General features: G+C 38.6%; 1 protein-coding gene across 13 annotated transcripts in view; it reads left to right on the forward strand.

The window, feature by feature from the left end:
- The first annotated feature begins 1,415 nt into the window (after positions 1–1,415).
- Positions 1,416–17,941, forward strand: part of baiap2b (BAR/IMD domain containing adaptor protein 2b) — a 52,308-nt gene continuing 35,782 nt past the window's right edge. For 7 of the 13 annotated variants that reach the window (XR_014630079.1, XM_084433718.1, XM_084433716.1 and 4 more), the window contains exons 1-2: positions 1,583–1,873; positions 14,806–14,881. Coding sequence is in view for 10 of the 13 variants with exons in the window: in XM_084433718.1 (XP_084289844.1) it covers positions 1,802–1,873; positions 14,806–14,881 (148 nt within the window). In the remaining 3 variants the exon portion in view is untranslated. Of the gene's footprint in view, positions 1,874–14,805; positions 14,882–17,941 lie in introns of all 13 variants that reach the window. The other 6 variants (XR_014630080.1, XR_014630081.1, XM_084433713.1 and 3 more) reach the window with 3 other exon arrangements.

Here is a 17,941-nt window from a genome sequence, read left to right on the forward strand (position 1 = left end):
AAAAAATCCTCATCTAACCTCAAATTTAGAGATGGATTTCTAATTTTGACACAAAAATCCATGATTAAATGACTCCAATAGCTTGTTCAAAAAATAATAAGAAATCTGACGTTTTTTAACTGACAATGTCAAATTTCATTTTAACATTGTCTCGTCATAATCTCATTTCAAATTAAATTTATTTGTAGGCCTATGACGTTTTTCACAATACGATACATATTGTTCTAGAGATAATTTTTTTAAAACTTTTGTGTGATAATGAATCTTTTAAGTGAACAAATTGTTTGAACTCTTTTTTTGTTTGTTTACTAAATCAAAAGTTGTGTTCGACTTGAAGTAGCGCTGCGGCTGCGAAGACCGAATAGGCTACCATGAGAGCGAGTACTTTTATGTCATATACTGATCGGTATAGTAGCGGCGCTTCAAGTAGAACACAATTTTTGCTAAAAATGAATGATGCAATGACTTGCGCATTTCACACGCTTACATGTCGCCACAATAAAGGGTCAGTGTCTTTTTAGGAGGTTTCAAAGATTCAGCTCATTAAAATGAATTAAAAATGTCTGAAATCACTATTTGAGGGGACAGTCATTTGTAGTGGTGTCCAAAACCATAGTGGACAGTCTCGAGTGCACTTTCAATCCCATGATGCACCGCAATAACTCGCAAAACCAATGGACACTCAATGGCTAGAGAATACCCATAATGCACTGTGACTGTCGGGTCACTATTTTTTACAGTCCATGGTCCGAAATCGCATTCTCTCGAGGAACTTGTTTTTAATAAGTACTTCACGTTCTATATAGTATGAATTTGTGTAGTATGAATATATCTGGACGTACATGTTGTCATTATCATGTCCATCGTATGCACACATCAGAATCTCGCCGGAAGTAAGGCAAGTAGGCTAAGTCTTTTGTGAGTGAATTCGGGCATACTTCCTTTGTCACATACTGCTTTTCGCCTACTATATAGTAGGGAAGTATGCGATTTCGGATGCAGCCCATGTTTATATGCTAACATCATATAGGTATAATTAATTTCCTTATTAATTGATTATTAAATTGTTTAATTGGTTTATACTCTAGTTTCCATGACAGAGTTCAATATAGATCTTCATTACTACTTTAGCTGCCAATTTGCTAAGTTTCAAATGATTATTAAACGGCAAGCACAAACGATGCAAAAGTGGCATCCCTTCCGGCGCAATCGTTTTCATTCATTCCCTAAAGGGATGGCCTATAATGAAATAGGTTATAGGAGAATGAGGATTTAGGGGGCGATTTTGAGCATATGGTAGTCTATCCATATCCAAAGGACAGACTGTTCCTGACACCCCTCTACACAGCGTAACGACGCGCAATGAACGCTGCAATTATGATAACAGTCTCTTTGCAAGCACGCGACGTAATGTTGTAATAAATGGTCTCACATCTGACTGCAGCTCTTTCACTGCCCGCGTTATGTATTAACGCGAACGCTTCTGTTATAACCAAGAAAGAAAGCTCTTTTGTCGCGTCGCGCCGCATTCGCAGGGTAGAAGGTGAAGAGGAGAGGCGGAGTCCTTTGGAATATCAAGCGCAGTTCCAGTGACGAGGATGAACGCGTACGGTGGATTCCCGCCACTCCGGCGGCTGCGCGTGGGCATCAGTGAGAGAGTTCCATATAAAAGCTCCCGCATCCTCCTCAGCCTCTGACACTCTCTGTTTGAACGATACAGTGTCTCCTCTTCTTCTTCCTCCTCCTCCTCGCGTGTTTTCTCGGAAACATTTTCCTGCAGTAGAAATTAAAATTCTCGTCTATGGTTCTGACTCAAGCTTCCAAAATGTCCCGGACCGATGAGGTGCACCGTATAACGGAGAATGTCTATAAGGTGAGTTTCACTGTTATTATTGTATAGGCAGATTTATATAGTTTAGTAATTACACTGCATTGGTTGTATTTGATGTATTCTCTGTTAGATTTATTTGTTCATATTGTAAACCTAATATAAAAATGTAAATGCAAAGGTTTTCTCTTTTAAAGTTACTTGCTGATTAATAACTTGCTTAAAGGGACAGTTCACCCAAAAATGAACATTCTGTCATCATTTACCCTCATGCTGTTCCAAACCTGTCACTTTCAATTCTGGGACCCAAATAGAGATCGTGAGGGACTGACAGCCTCAGTCACTATTCACTTACATAGCATATCTTTTACAATGAAAATGAATAGTGACTGAGACTAGATTATGACAGAAATCATATTAGTGAACTATTCCTTTAAATGATGCAGAGTAGAGGCTCATGTACGTAAAGGCAGAAATATCTGGTTTCAGTGTAGAACCAGTTTAGCCAAATACTTGAACCTGTCAACTCACTGGGAGACAAGTGAGTTTCGGGCACTTGTATGTGAAGAGCTATGTTTCAAGAGTTTACTTTTGTGGATTTTCCTCTAGTGTTGTTGTTTTTTTCATGTTTGGAATTTGTGAAAAGCTTAATATGTAAATGTTTGCCCTGTTTGTAACTTAGGGTTTGTTTAGCTCTAAATGAGTTCTCGGTTTGTAATGTGGTATGAAGCTGATTGTGTAAAACAGATGGAGCATATCTGAGTCCCAACTGGAAAGAGCGACTAACACACTTCCATGGATCCCCACTGCACACGCATACGATTATGAACGTACATTTACTTCTTTTCTCTGCCAGCTTTTCCCTGGTGGAGCTCACGTCTGTTGTAGCGTAGGCTACCTCTTTGAAACCACCTGACTCACCAAACTAAACCTTGGTGGCTGCTGAGGCTGACCCAGTGAAGCGTGTTAGTCCAATCCTGCAGACATCTGTTAAGGGACTTTAATGTTTAGGCTGTTAATTCCAACCCGTGGAGCTAATATCCTTGGCTAGAGAAGGAAGGGACATTATTATTACTTGGGCAGGGATGGCATTTTTCCGAACTTTTAACTTTTCTGTGGGTTCAGAGGAAAACTGTGCAGAATATTGCAACTTATATTACTTACTTTGTTGCAAGTGCACCTTTTTTAATGCCAATATTTTAATGTGCTATGTGAAAATAAGGCGTCACGGGTATACAAAAGCATTCACAATAGCAAGGTTTTCTTCTTTTTAAATCATTAAAAACATTTTTTTACAGGTAAATAGTCCTGCAGTGTGACATTAATTTTGAAATTAACAAATTTTAAATAATATGAGGTCATAAAATGTTTATGTGTGGTAATTATATAAAAATTAGGAAAATATATATTGGATAATATTAGTTGAGCAAAGCTTGTAAACAAACATCAATAGTAAATAGGTTTAGATTAACTTATGTATGTCACACTACATGTTATGTATTTTTTCATATTAGATCAAATATAGTAATATATACACAATGTGTACAAAATGCATTTTTAGCGCTCTCTTGGATGTCAGTCATCTCTAATAGTAGATGACTTTTTTGCAGAGCTGACTTGTTAATATTAGGATTCTTGTTTCCTCTGGTTGGATATGTATGGTAGTTTTAATTGCAGGCTTTGGAAAAAACATGATTAGTCACATGTACATGTGTGCTTATGAGGAAATGAGAACCTGCAGCAAAAACAGTATGTGAACAAACAGGAAAGCTGCTCTAACTTGGTCAAAATGAGGTCATGATAATATCTCGGGTCCTAAAGGAGGTAGTTATTTCTCTTCTACTGTAAGTCTTACTAATGGAGATACATTTTTCATGAGCTTGGAGAAGTTGTGTAACCGGCCAAAAGAAAAGCTTTAGTTTAATAACTGGACGTTTCTTGACCACGTAATCCTCCTTCAGGATTATTTTGCATGCATTAGTGTTATCTTCTTGTCGATGGCAGAAGTTTCAGAGTATTTACAGTGAAACCATCTCCAATGTTTTTATTATGACCCTTGATGAAAATTTCAAAAAAAAAAAAAAAAAAAAAATTCTGCTGGATTGTACTTGATTGATTGTTTCAGGATTAACTAAAGACATCAAGCTTACGCATTACCAATGTTCTCATAGATAGGATGATTTTAAGCAGGATGAAGTCATAATTTATAAAATTGACTACTTCAAAAAGACATTTTAGAAAGTAATTATCTCCAAGAATAATGACTTTATTAAACCTCATTATATCATTAATTCGATATCCTGTAGCGTATGTTGTATTAAGTGTATGAGGGTTGAGAAGTGGGAACTCAAGTCACCTTTAGATTTGAGAAGTGAGGTTGTTTTGCCCTTTCAGACTATAAGTGGGAGAATATTCATTCCTCATTGGGTCTCTTGGCTTCTTTAGTCTCTGTGATTTCTATAATTATGGGTATTGTGAGGCCGCAGTGGGGTTCTCTATTATAAGAAATAAAGAGACAGCGGATGCAGTGGAGCAGTAAACAGCACTCACAGATAGAAGAACAAAGTAGTGGGCCATTTGACATCATCAGGCATCATCTTTCACTTCAGTGATTCTCAACTGAGGGGTCGTGATCCAGAATTAGGTCGCAGGTCTGTTTTATGACAGACAGCACGGCAAAACCTTGTTAAATTCAAAAAGATGCAATGCAACGTTATCTTATGTATCTTTTGTTGTTGGATACATAAACTCTACAGTATTTTGTAGTGATGCACTGAAATTTTGGCAACTTAAAATATTTGGCAGAAAGAGCACACAAAAAAAAAGAAAAATAAGTTATTTTTCCGTTTTTTGCCAAACAGTTTGGAAGGACTGAAACCATTGACCGAAACTATGATGTTTAATTAGTGCTTCCCCGATGACGCATTTTCCGTGTCAGTGTCTATACTGTGCACACAAAGTGGATAAGGTAAACATAAGGTACAACAGGTAAACATATCAATGTGTGGACGCTCTTCACCGTGACTGAAAAGGATGATAGAATAGCAACAGTAAGAATTGTTTGGCTGAAATATAGAGAGTATGCTAATTGCCGAAGAACTTTAATACAACTTCTTTAATTTATCACCTGAGAACATGACACCCTGAACAGAATACCAAGTTCAATTACCCAATTAACCAAATTGAATTACCCAAAAATCATTTTTTAAAATATATATATATTTAGTAAAACATTTATTTTGGTGATTAGCATTTTGCTACAGGTTAATTTAACGCAAATAAGACAGATGCCAACATGTACAGGTTACTTCCTTTATCCTCGATTCCTCAAACCATGAACAAACTTTTCTAAAATTCTAGTCCAAGTGAACCTTCTTTTTAATGGTTCACTTGTCTTGAACTAGAATACTAGAATAGACATGGTTCGTGCTGACTTCAGTGTGTTCGGTTTACATTGAAATATTGGACATTTTCAATTGTCCCATTCAGCATATGCCATGTTTATAATTTTGCAAGTTGTTAACAATAAACAATTTTGCTAATGTGTCGGGTTGCTACTTAATGTCCAAAGTAAAATCTGGGTTCTGAAGCAAATCTAGTTGAGAAACACTGTTTTAGATTCACGAGACTGCATAGCTGTCTTTTTAATGCCTTTTTTTAACTTTGTGCATTTTTCTACACTGATTTTGGGGGAGAAATCTATGAAATTTATTTAAATTTGCTAAAAAAATGATGTACTACACTATTATTTGTAAAATATGACCAAACTGTTTAATCAACACAGAAGGCACAAAGCTTGGTGAATGAAAAGCCTGCCAATTTTTTTGGAAATTTGCAAATCTTTCAATGGAGTTCCATGTAACATATCTCATGTAAAACTGGATCTGATGGCAATTTCTTTTGTCCAACTTCATGTGTGATTTTGGGAGCATGTCGATGTATGTTTGTGTGTACGCCAGGCAGCTGCTTAGTAATCTCACAGGACCCTGGGAGCTCGAATCCACCCGTCTGCACTTACGAGTGACTCAGCTTGCATCTGCCAGTGTGTGTGGGCAGTGTCTCACGGGCCAATGGATTATGTGTGTCAGTATGTGCATGTGCCTCTGTGTGTGTGTGTGTGTGTGTGTGTGTGTGGGTAGTGTCTCGCAGACCAACGGTCTGATTGTGCGAATGTGCCTCTGCCAAAGGCGTAGGGTTTGTGTGTGAGTTCAACTTTGTGTGTGCCCACGGTGAGTAGGACAGTCAGACCTCAGAGATATTGTCATCTGTTGGAGGCTGTTTCTTTCGTACCACGCTGCACTGCCCACAACCTGACCACATGTCCACGCTTGAACGTGGATCCTTCTTTGATGTATAGATATCAGGGTGAATTATGCTCTTGCGTTGTTTGTTTTTAAGAGGTATGTTGTACTTCCAAACAAGAGTTATGGGAAGTTAAGTCTGTTAGAATTCTGTTCAATTTTGTCATAATTTAAACCACATGTGTCAAACTGTCCAAAACACCTGCCTGGAAGTTTCTAGTAATCCTGTAGACCTTGATTAGCTGGTTCAGATAAACTCTGCAGGACAGTGGCCCTCAGGACCTGAGTTTGACACCCCTGATTTAAACTCACTGTCCCATTGGGGTCATGCCATTAACGAAAGTGGTGCTGAATAGGCGAGAGTCCAACTGGTAAAACTATCAAAAGATCACATTTAAAATGTGTTTGTAAACACAACGAAACAGTGCTTATATCCACCCAAAGCTCCTTTGTTTGATGGATCTCTACCTCGTTCCAAAATCAACATTATCTGTGTGTGTGTGTGTGTGTGTGTGTGTTTGTTTTGTGTTTAGCTGTGGGTTATCAATGAAATGAAGTGGATTTTCAGGGCGGAGCAGGGATTTCTTTATAGGCTTGCTATGAGTTTTGGGTGAGGTCAGTTGGGTTTTCTCTCTGTTTTGATTACCCATTTCATATGCATAGCAATTAGAGTGGCACAGTATGCATCCCTTTGGCTTTATATAACAAGTCCTAGTTTCAACTTTTCCTTTTATCTTACTCCAAGTCATCTAGAGAGCCTTAAAAGAATATAGATGTCATTAAAAATCTGTCCTAAATTTAGTTTTTGTTTGTTTTTGTGCTGTAAGCTGTCAGATAGAAGACAGATGGTAGCTTAACAGCATGTTGGACGAAAGCTGTTGGACTGTGTGTTTGCGTTTGTGTTTTTTGACTGTCTGTGCCTCTGGTACCTCTGAAGGGAATGGGATTCTTAGTTGAGACAAGTAGATCACAAAAGCTTCTGAAAAGGGCAAAGCTTATGTCTTTATACAAAAACCTGGTATTTACAGATGGCCACGTACTCATAAGATGGCCACGTACTTACATCATAATGTTTTAATGATTAATTTATGTCCTGCTTTCTTGACTCTTAGCTAAAGCCGAACACCACAGTGACCTGTGTTGTTGCTTTTCTACATTGAAAATATGTTTTCACAGTAGATTGGCTGTGAATGTATTGGTTTTCTTCTAAATATAGCTAGTAATAGACGCATATATGTCTTATGGTTAAGGCTAAGGTAAGATTAAATCGTTTTATGTGTGCATCCAGATGGAGAGAGAGAGACTGCACTGTTGTCTCTGTGTGATTTGTAGGTGAGAGGCTGGCCAGCTGCTTGAATGTCAGTGATGATGAAAGAGTGAATGAGAAAAAGAGGAGGAAAAGATTTTATTTTGCCAGCAGCGCATCATCAGATTATCATGTTCTCATAGGCACAAAATGTTTTTGTACTTCAAACAAATCACACAGATATACTCCTGGAGCGCTAAACAGAGACATCTGTGTGCTCTAATGAATTCTTTTATAATTGTTTGTATCTCAGCAGATCTGCAAAGTAACTATATTAGCATAACTAGACTTAAAATTTCCGAAAGAAAATTTGCGGTGGTCTGTGCAAACTGTTTCTTACTGAAAGAGCCCACTCCCACGTCTATGATATTGATATTTTGGTCCTTAGATACAGTATGTATGAACACATCTCTTTTGACATTTAAACACAAGGCTGTGATATCTTTGTCTCAAACCCAAAGGTGATCTGCTTATGTGACAATATTTTGGCTCCGTCCCCCTCATTCCACTCCATGGGCTAATGTGGTCCTTTGGCTGCCATGATGGATATTGTAAAGAGGAGTCTGTTTCTGTCATGCCTGTTATGAATAGACAGCAGGGCAAATATACTACTGGCATTCCTGCCAGGCAGAGTGGTTTAAGGATGGTGGATGGAATTGGCAAGGAATGAGAGAAACCTATTAAAATATCCTTGATGCACAAATGTGTAGGTTACAGTGAAGATATTCTATATTTGTCTTGATCATCCAAAAAAAAAAAAAATGCAAATCTGCACTGGAAGTGATGTGGTAGCAGTCTAACAGAGTGAATGTAAATTGTCAAGGAATGTCTGGGAATATTCATTTTATATTTCACCCATAAAAATAAAAATAAATATATTTCGCATACCATTACTTCCAATTCTAGGTAGCCTATTGTAGTGCAAATTTTTTTTTTGTGAACATTTTAAAATACTGAAAAAAAAAATTTATTAAATAAAGATAAATTATTATTAAATCTCAACCTAAAATTTGCTTTCTTTTATTCATTGCAAAATATAATTTCTTTTGATTATTGTGTCTTTAACAGTCAGAGGAAAAGAGGAGGACAAACAATAGAATGAGAGACATTGATTGAAGGTGAATGGAAGAGGAATGATTTGACGCATATGTGTGTGTTTGAGACAGGAGGAGATCATTTGGAAATGCTGGAATCTTTTGCAGTGACATTTCATCCGAGATCTCACGGGAGGGTACATCAGCAGTAAGACAAAACCGTGTCCGTGTGCTTGAACCCGCCCACACACAGCCCCCGTTATATACATTTATTATACATAGGCACATGTACCAGCACATGCATCTCAGTCGTATTCATCATTGTCTCATTGCACTGAAATTGAAATTGCGATTCACTAATTTCTCATTGTCGATTCTGTGAATGAATTAAGGTGATGGAACGAAGGGGGACACAGTGTTCCATCAGTCAAAGGTAATGAGCTCTAGCTGCACAAACTCCCCCTCCTGCTGCGATCAGATGGTATGATCCAAACGTGCAGGGAATAGGAATACACTGTAGCAGAGAGTAATGCGGGGGAATTCCGACACAACCATATATGGGCAAGGAAGTCATTCTCTCTCTACCTCACCTCTCCAAGCTCACTCTGAAGTGGGATGCACACGCAGTGCTGATGTTCACGGTGAACTCGCACAGGCACACATACACCCACGCACGTACACAGACAGCGGCTCATCTGAAATGGAAATTGGTAAGATGAGCACCAGGGCGGCTTGTAGGAGTGAGACAGCTGTAACTAAATGACATGCAGCATCCGCAGTGGACACGGAAAGATCTTTGTCCATGTGGGAAGCTGGAGGGAAGATATCCCACATCAGGGCAGAATACTCTTGCTGTTAGTGTCGTAGTGTAACAAAATGGTAAAACTGATCTGGAGTCAGTGTTGTCTTGAAGCTAGGATTGTGTGTGTGTGTGTGTGTGTGTGTGTGTGGAGCCACAGAGTCTTATAGTTTTTAGGAAGTAAATTGTTAAATTCCAATCCTTCAAAGTCATGATGAAATGGAAGTAACACCAGATCTTTTATTCAGTACTGTGACATACATTTGAAAGAAATCTAAAAAGAACAAATGTAGGGGCCGGACTAGGTTCTTTACATCTATTGTTGATTGGATGGAGAATCGGTTGAGAGAAGTCTGTTGTTTCACCGGAAGATCGAGTTGTGATATTATGATTAAGAATTATGTTTAAAAAAAAGAATGAAAATAAATATGATTTTAGTTACAATAAAATCATTAACATGCTTTTTAAAAATACATAGGGTGAATTATAATTTATTTCTGACTTTAAATACACTCACCTAAAGGATTATTAGGAACACCTGTTCAATTTCTCATTAATGCAATTATCTAATCAACCAATCACATGGCAGTTGCTTCAATGCATTTAGGGGTGTGGTCCTGGTCAAGACAATCTTCTGAACTCCAAACTGAATGTCAGAATGGGAAAGAAAGGTGATTTAAGCAATTTTGAGCGTGGCATGGTTGTTGGTGCCAGACGGGCCGGTCTGAGTATTTCACAATCTGCTCAGTTACTGGGATTTTCACGCACAACCATGTCTAGGGTTTACAAAGAATGGTGTGAAAAGGGAAAAACATCCAGTATGCGGCAGTCCTGTGGGCGAAAATGCCTTGTTGATGCTAGAGGTCAGAGGAGAATGGGCCGACTGATTCAAGCTGATAGAAGAGCAACTTTGACTGAAATAACCACTCGTTACAACCGAGGTATGCAGCAAAGCATTTGTGAAGCCACAACACGCACAACCTTGAGGCGGATGGGCTACAACAGCAGAAGACCCCACCGGGTACCACTCATCTCCACTACAAATAGGAAAAAGAGGCTACAATTTGCACGAGCTCACCAAAATTGGACAGTTGAAGACTGGAAAAATGTTGCCTGGTCTGATGAGTCTCGATTTCTGTTGAGACATTCAGATGGTAGAGTCAGAATTTGACATAAACAGAATGAGAACATGGATCCATCATGCCTTGTTACCACTGTGCAGGCTGGTGGTGGTGGTGTAATGGTGTGGGGGATGTTTTCTTGGCACACTTTAGGCCCCTTAGTGCCAATTGGGCATCGTTTAAATGCCACGGCCTACCTGAGCATTGTTTCTGACCATGTCCATCCCTTTATGACCACCATGTACCCATCCTCTGATGGCTACTTCCAGCAGGATAATGCACCATGTCACAAAGCTCGAATCATTTCAAATTGGTTTCTTGAACATGACAATGAGTTCACTGTACTAAAATGGCCCCCACAGTCACCAGATCTCAACCCAATAGAGCATCTTTGGGATGTGGTGGAACGGGAGCTTCGTGCCCTGGATGTGCATCCCACAAATCTCCATCAACTGCAAGATGCTATCCTATCAATATGGGCCAACATTTCTAAAGAATGCTTTCAGCACCTATTTGAATCAATGCCACGTAGAATTAAGGCAGTTCTTAAGGCGAAAGGGGGTCAAACACAGTATTAGTATGAGGTTCCTAATAATCCTTTAGGTGAGTGTATATTGGAACAGAACAACATATGTAAGTATATGATAGATAAATAGATGGGTAGATACGTAGATGAGTAGAAACGTAGATGGGTAGATATAGAACATTATGTATGTATATGGTAAGGAATCATTTTGCGTGATAAACAAGGGTTTATGTGGTTTAAATACACACATGTAATATGTACAAACATCACACATGAAGGAGGTGCGTGAATTGCCTATTGTTTTTACATCTTTTAGAAAAAGTGTCTTGAGTTTGTGACAAAGCTGAAATGTTTTGTTTAGGTAATCTTACAATATGTAAATGACAGTGTTTCAGGGTGCAAGCGGTCTTTCTGAACAAGCGAAAATGTCTCCAGTTGGAAAAATGCAAGCCTGGGTCACCTTAAGCTTAGTTATTTAGCGAGTGAATCTTCCCTGCCCACGTTTAGTTCGTTGTTCTCTATATACTTGCAGAATATTGGCATAAAGTTGCAAATTTGTCAATTTGGATTTATAGTGGCCCCAATAGTTTTAAGCCACATTTAAAAATGTATGAAAGTCATGCAGTGACATTTATACAGTGTGACGTAAGTGTACAAATACTTTTTGAGGCCAACTGTGTATCATTCTAATAAGTTGAATCATTTTAGAATTTATTTTTTAGTTTATTTCCAGCACAGAATAATATAATTAATGGACAGTGTAATGCAATGCTTTGAACAGAAGGTTAGCCGTTTAAAATCAACCCCTGACATTTGGGTTCAAAAACCTGTTCAGACTCACTGATTAATATACATCATCATTATCCATTTCGCTACTCAGTTGTCCTGAGGCCGTAGGACTCAAGAGCATTACATAATGCTGAACAGCAGGAAGCTTTCGCCAGACTGCAATTCTGCAACTCACATCAGTGGCCGGCCACACGGCTGTTTTAACTATGTTTTGCTGTGTATGTTGATGACATAAAGATGAAAACGGGCACTTGTGCACCCACCTGACACTGAAGCATAGATTGTTATAGGACACACACACACACATGCACACACTGACATAAGAGTTGATTAAATTCATCAATCTGCTCCAAGCTGTCTGAGACTGCAGCAATAGATTTCAGATCACAGGCTTGTGTTGTAGCAGGTATATACAGGTTTGATGATATAAGGGTGTGTTTGTGGTAAATAAGGCAAGTTTACAACCTTGCTTGTTCAACAAATACTAACCATTCTCAACGTATTACCACGACAAAGCCTCAGAAAATCTGAGGAAGGGACTCATTCATATTCTCAAAGGGACCTTATGCTTTAGTTGGTTTATCAAGGCATTCTCAGGGTAAAGTTAAATAAAAGTGGAAACAGAATTGATGCACTGAACATTTTTGCCACAAATGCTGTACTTTTCTGCTGATGTGGTTGGATAGGCTATCTGTTAATGGACTGTGGAAATGGTGCTTCATTTGATCCTCTGCGCTATTTTATAAAAAAGGGAAAATTATACACTCTCTTCTTCGGTGAGGATTTGTATTATCTAACGAAACCATGCATATCTAGTTCTGTACTTTATACTGTAATGTATGCACACCTTCATTTCAGCGGGGAGCATAAAATTCCCCTCAGCAGTTTTTGAACTGGCAGTCCAGCCGATTGAATATGCATCAACATAAAATCTTGCTCATTAGTTAAGACTATTAATTACATCCTAATGAACATGTCTGTAATGAAGTGCTGGGAAATTCACATGGTAATCTGTGTTTAGTGTCTGGCAGAGACACCCTTATCGTGGGTTTGGTTGCTCTCGTTCATGCTTGTTAAACCTAGATTGATTGCTGTGGGACTAATCAAGGAAAGAAAGTTTTCCCAGCGGTGTGTTTTTAATGCTTTTAATGATTAAATGTTGGGTGGACATCAGCTTGGCACTGGTTCATGTATAATACGGATTTCTTTAGGACGGAGCTTTGTGGGAAATGTTGAGGAGAGGAAAAGCAGTTTGGTTAAATTTATTGGCTTGGTCCACATAGAAAAGATGAGATTTTAAGGTTTGCAATGCATTCTGGACATATATTATACTGATCATAAATGGGTTTTAAAATGTGCAGAAATCACTTCACCATTGTTTTTCACCAAAACTTGACATGCAAAAGCTTCACTGGTCCTTGCATGAATACCAGTCGCACATTTCACTTCAGTCATATGATCATGCACTCTCATCTCTTAGGCATGTGGTGCAGTGAGATCCATCAAACTATGATTGTGTAATTCCTTCCTTGATGAAAACACGCCAGCTGGGCTTGCTTTGCATCCAACCAGGAATTTCTCCTGTGCCTTTATTTGATCTCATCTCTTTTGTTGGTGTTTATTTGCTGGTCTGTGTTTCCTTTTTCCTTTTTAAAGACTTAATAATGAAGATTACTACCCCTGGACAGACTCTGCTGTATGATTGCATGCAGCAGATGATGAATTACATAAGAAATAATTGTGAGTTGAGATGTTGTGTTAGATAAGACGTGACAGTTTATGGAGGTTTATGAATGATTCACTTGGAGCTGATTTAGTTGCCTTGTCTCTTTCTTACTCATCTTCCTCATTGTTTAGCTGTTTGTGCAAGTTTGGCAAAGATTGAAATGAAACATTTATTTGAAAGAATATTTACACAATAAATTTACAGACAAATATTGAAAAATGGCTAATCTGCAATTCTGTTAATTGGCCTAGTGGGCGTAGAGATTTGCCAATGCCTGTTATCTAAAGAGCCAAAGCATCTGATAAACTAGCGTAGTTAGATATATTGTCCTTTTACTAGTTCGCTATAAATGTTATTAATTGCATGCTCTTTGAGGTATTTTTTTTATTAAATTTTTTTGACAGTCCATTCCTCAAGGCCTCTGAATCACAAAAAAATACATTCTGCCTTTGTCCTCATTTTCACTGGAAACCTGCTTTCATTGAAACTGGAGCATTGGGTGGCGGGGATTTTGTATATTCCCAAGAAATCAGTTTACCGTCGACCTTAATTAATCACATAAACAACTTCTCTCTTCTACTCCAATTCTGTAAAACCCAAAGTGGAGACTTTCATTCACATAGCTTCATTCTCTCTCCATAGCTGCCACAGTGTTTGTGTTGTACAGTGCTTTATTGCTGGTTGTTTTTTTTGTACATCCTCTGCTCTTCTTGGCTTTCCTATTCTGTCTCCTGGTATACTATTTTGAACCCTTTTTCTGTCTCTTTATATGTCGCCCTACAATTTTGGAAGCTGTGATAAAGCCTTTAAAAACAGGAACGACAGGACATTGGGGCAAACTTGCTCAGAAAAAAATTCGTCAAGTTGAGAGATTTTACTTTGAATGGAGCAGCGAAGCTCTTTTAAAAAGAGGATGAGGTCAATAAAGAGTTTCAATAGAAAATGAATAGATTTTAAAGGGCAACTCTTAATGTTGGATTAGGTGAGTCAGGCTGTGGGTAGATCTCCACATATTCCCACAATTCTGTGCTCACAGCAACAATGGAACGGCAAATCCCAGCTGGCATGATGCCTTCCAAGTCCCACTAATGAGAGTGTTCTGAAAAGTGGGGGCGTGAGAGCTCTGGCTCCCTCTCTCTCTATATCCATCTTTCTCGGTATCTGCACATGCACTGCATCAACAGACAGAAATTTGATTGTAATATGGAGTTGAGACTTAGAATTAGAAGTTCACCTGTCGATTATCTGCATCCTTAAAGATGTGACCTCCCATTAAACTTTTTGTGTTTGTCCCACTGATGTTCTTGCCATTGGTGAGTATGCCTGTTAAACTGCTGCTGTTGTGCTGACTAAAGCTGTGCTATTTCTATTTCAGTCCATCATGGAGCAGTTCAACCCTTGCTTGAGGAACTTTGTTGCCATGGGGAAGACTTATGAGAAGGCCCTCTCCAGTGAGTACATCAGCGGCTTGTTCATTATCACTCTTGCAGGCAATGAGCCAGCTATTCAAGCTCTTGTTTCATTGGTCTGCTTTAATTTATGAGAAGAAATTGCTTGAAATCCATGCTTTATGGGGAGCTCCGCTCCTTGACACTCCTTGGTTGCATACACATTCACGACTAATATAAAAACTCCAATCAAATTCTTTTATAGAAATCTAGTAGAATGTCGTTTAAATGTTTGTTAAATGTTTGTTAAGAATTTATGTTTATGTTTGTGGGGCGGAAGGCTTTCTGTTCCTTCGTACTAACGATGTCATAGAATGTTACATGTCTAAATCCATATGCACCCTGAAACCCCCTAAACTTCCATCTGGTTCATGCATGTAGCATCTTCAGAGCTGTCACATACATGTAACACATACATGACACCCGATGATGTACGGACCTCTGTGTGTGTTTTCAAGATGTTGACTGGGCGAGGACAAGTACGTAGGCATTTCAGAGCAAAAAAATATGCACTGGGAGGAAGGGAGAGTAAAATGGAACAGAGAACAGGCGTAAATAGGCCAGAGAGAGCTCTGGGAGCAGACACAGTCCCGCAAAGAAAGCGAAAAGGGAACAGGGAAGATGTATATTCAGGACAAGAATGGTGTGTCACTGTAAGGAGGACGAAGTATGGCAAAAACGACAATAGGTAGCACAGTTATTTGGTGTTCAATGCAACACTTAAATGCCCTTTACTGCATCGCTTCTTTCACAATGCTTTATTCTGAGAATAATAATTGCTAACATTGTCTCATTTATAACTTCGATCACTCTTGAAAAACTCTTGACAAACCCTAACCAGGTGCGACACAACAAGATGACAAGCAGTTTGTCTATCCATACTAAAGATGAAAATCAAACAAGTGACCTAATCGATCACAAAACAGCCAATTACAACAGTTTCAGCCATTTGTGCACTCTCTTGCTCTCACAGCACAATTAAGCATAACAATAAGAACACAAACCATTTTCATGCTTTTTCAGTTTGTTATTTAATATCCAAAATAATATCCGATTCTCAGTCTCTTCAGTGTCTCCTCATCCATGTTTGATGTTTAATATGTATGAGGAGTAGTATTTCAGTCCAGGGAGATTTCGTGTGTGTGTGTGAGGCTACATGGCGCGCTGCAGTAAAGAAAAACAACAACAACTAGCAGGCAAAATCTGGTGTCACTCATCGCGATCGTGGCTGGTTAGAAACATTTTTGAAAGAGAAAGAGATAACTTTTAAATTACTTGTACTTTTAAAACATTGCTTCTGGTTAGATTACATTGTTAGGGAGATTTACAGTTTTAAACAGATGCTAAACTCATAGGATTTGCATTATAATCAGGTAAATAATGGTGCAACATTGTCTGATCTCAGGGTATGATGTGTACTGTGTTCAGTTTAGGCCCACGGACCGGGCAGAAGTTTCAGGACAAATCCCTGTAGAGTTTTAGCACTGTGCCAAGAACTGCAGAGAACCAATAATTTCCCTCATCGTTCCAGAGTCCATCTAATATTTTATGAGGCAGAAAATACAAGAAAAAGACCAACGCTCTGGAGGATAGACCATGAAGAGTGTGTGTATGTGTGCGAGAGTGTGAAGTCTGAGAGATAAAGTTAAAAATAGACCCAACTAGTGTGAGATTTGTGCTCCCATCCTTGTAGATCTATGGAGGTTTGCAGAATCCCTCATGGGGATTTGCTGGAGTTGTAAATATGCCAGGTCTTGCAGGCAGCAGAGTGGAAACCCTCCACCAGTACCCACTAATGATACAAATGGTGGCCACTGGGCATTAGCAAGTTTTTGGGTTGCTTGGCAAATGCAAGTAACCAATAGTACAACTAATAGATTGTTTGAAGATAATGAAATATCTTAGTACAAAAAAGAAACATTGGCTGCAAATGTTCAACAGTGGCTTGCAGATTTGGAGGCCCATTTGCATGCCCTAAAGTAGATGATTATGTTGAGATGTGCATAAGCAGCTGTTAAGCCTAAAGTATCTCCCCCTTTGCCTGTTTTTTGGAAATGTTGGATTCTTAGAAATAAAGGATTGAAAGTGTCAGGAAGTTAAAAAGTTCATTAGAATAAGAATAATTAGTGGCCAAAGACCTTAACATCTGTATTCAATGGAGACTTCTATATGCATTAAGCAGGAGAATATCACATATAGACAACGTGATAACAGGGTATAGATTGGGCTTTTCTGTGGTTTTTAACTTTAGATTGTCTCTTGTGGCCGATCAGTGTTTCCTCAGAGATGGTTGGAGAGACTTTCTGTCCTATTTTTCAGACCTCTATAATCCTCTTTCCTTCTGCTGCCTCTCTCGTTTCTTTACCCCTCACCACTCAGCCTAACCGCTGGAGCACCAAAGCCCCCAGATTTCCCCCTCTAATCCCTCACAACCAGGACGCACCTTATCCTGAGCATGGGATTTGTGTGGACACTAGCAAATAAGTCTGTACGTTCATATGTGACTGGGCTACCATTGGTGTAGCCTAACCACCTCCACCCAAACACTCCTTCTGCATTGAATTGGGATGGCCATACAGCATATTTAATTTGAGGTGAGTGTCAACAAGTCTGTTAGGGACAGAAGTATGGTCTGTTTAAAATGTCAGAGAACAGAAACAGATCTTAGATCTTACAACACAAGTACATGTGGCAATGCTGAGAAAGCAATGCTTGTGTACTTTCACTGTGTAATGAATAAGATGCATTTTCATTTAATGGCTGATAACTGATAAATGGCTCAAATGGCTACACTATTTTGTTCTAAATAAATTAAAAGTAAAACACTAAATAAAAATGTTTTTTTTTTTTTATTTGCTAAAGATTACAATGTTTTACAGTGCTATTAATTTTTTAGTGTTTTAATGATTAATGCCAAAGATGGTGACAAAGCTCATATTAAAATGTAAAAATGATGAACATTCACAGTAGGCTTGCTGCGGTATTCAGTGTTTCCGGTGTTACACGGTGCTTGGCCATACACGATTACATTATTTGCCCACCACAACACCGCAAATACAATTA

This window comes from Rutilus rutilus, assembly GCF_951802725.1.
Source record: "Rutilus rutilus genome assembly, chromosome: 16".
NCBI lineage: Eukaryota > Metazoa > Chordata > Actinopteri > Cypriniformes > Leuciscidae > Rutilus > Rutilus rutilus.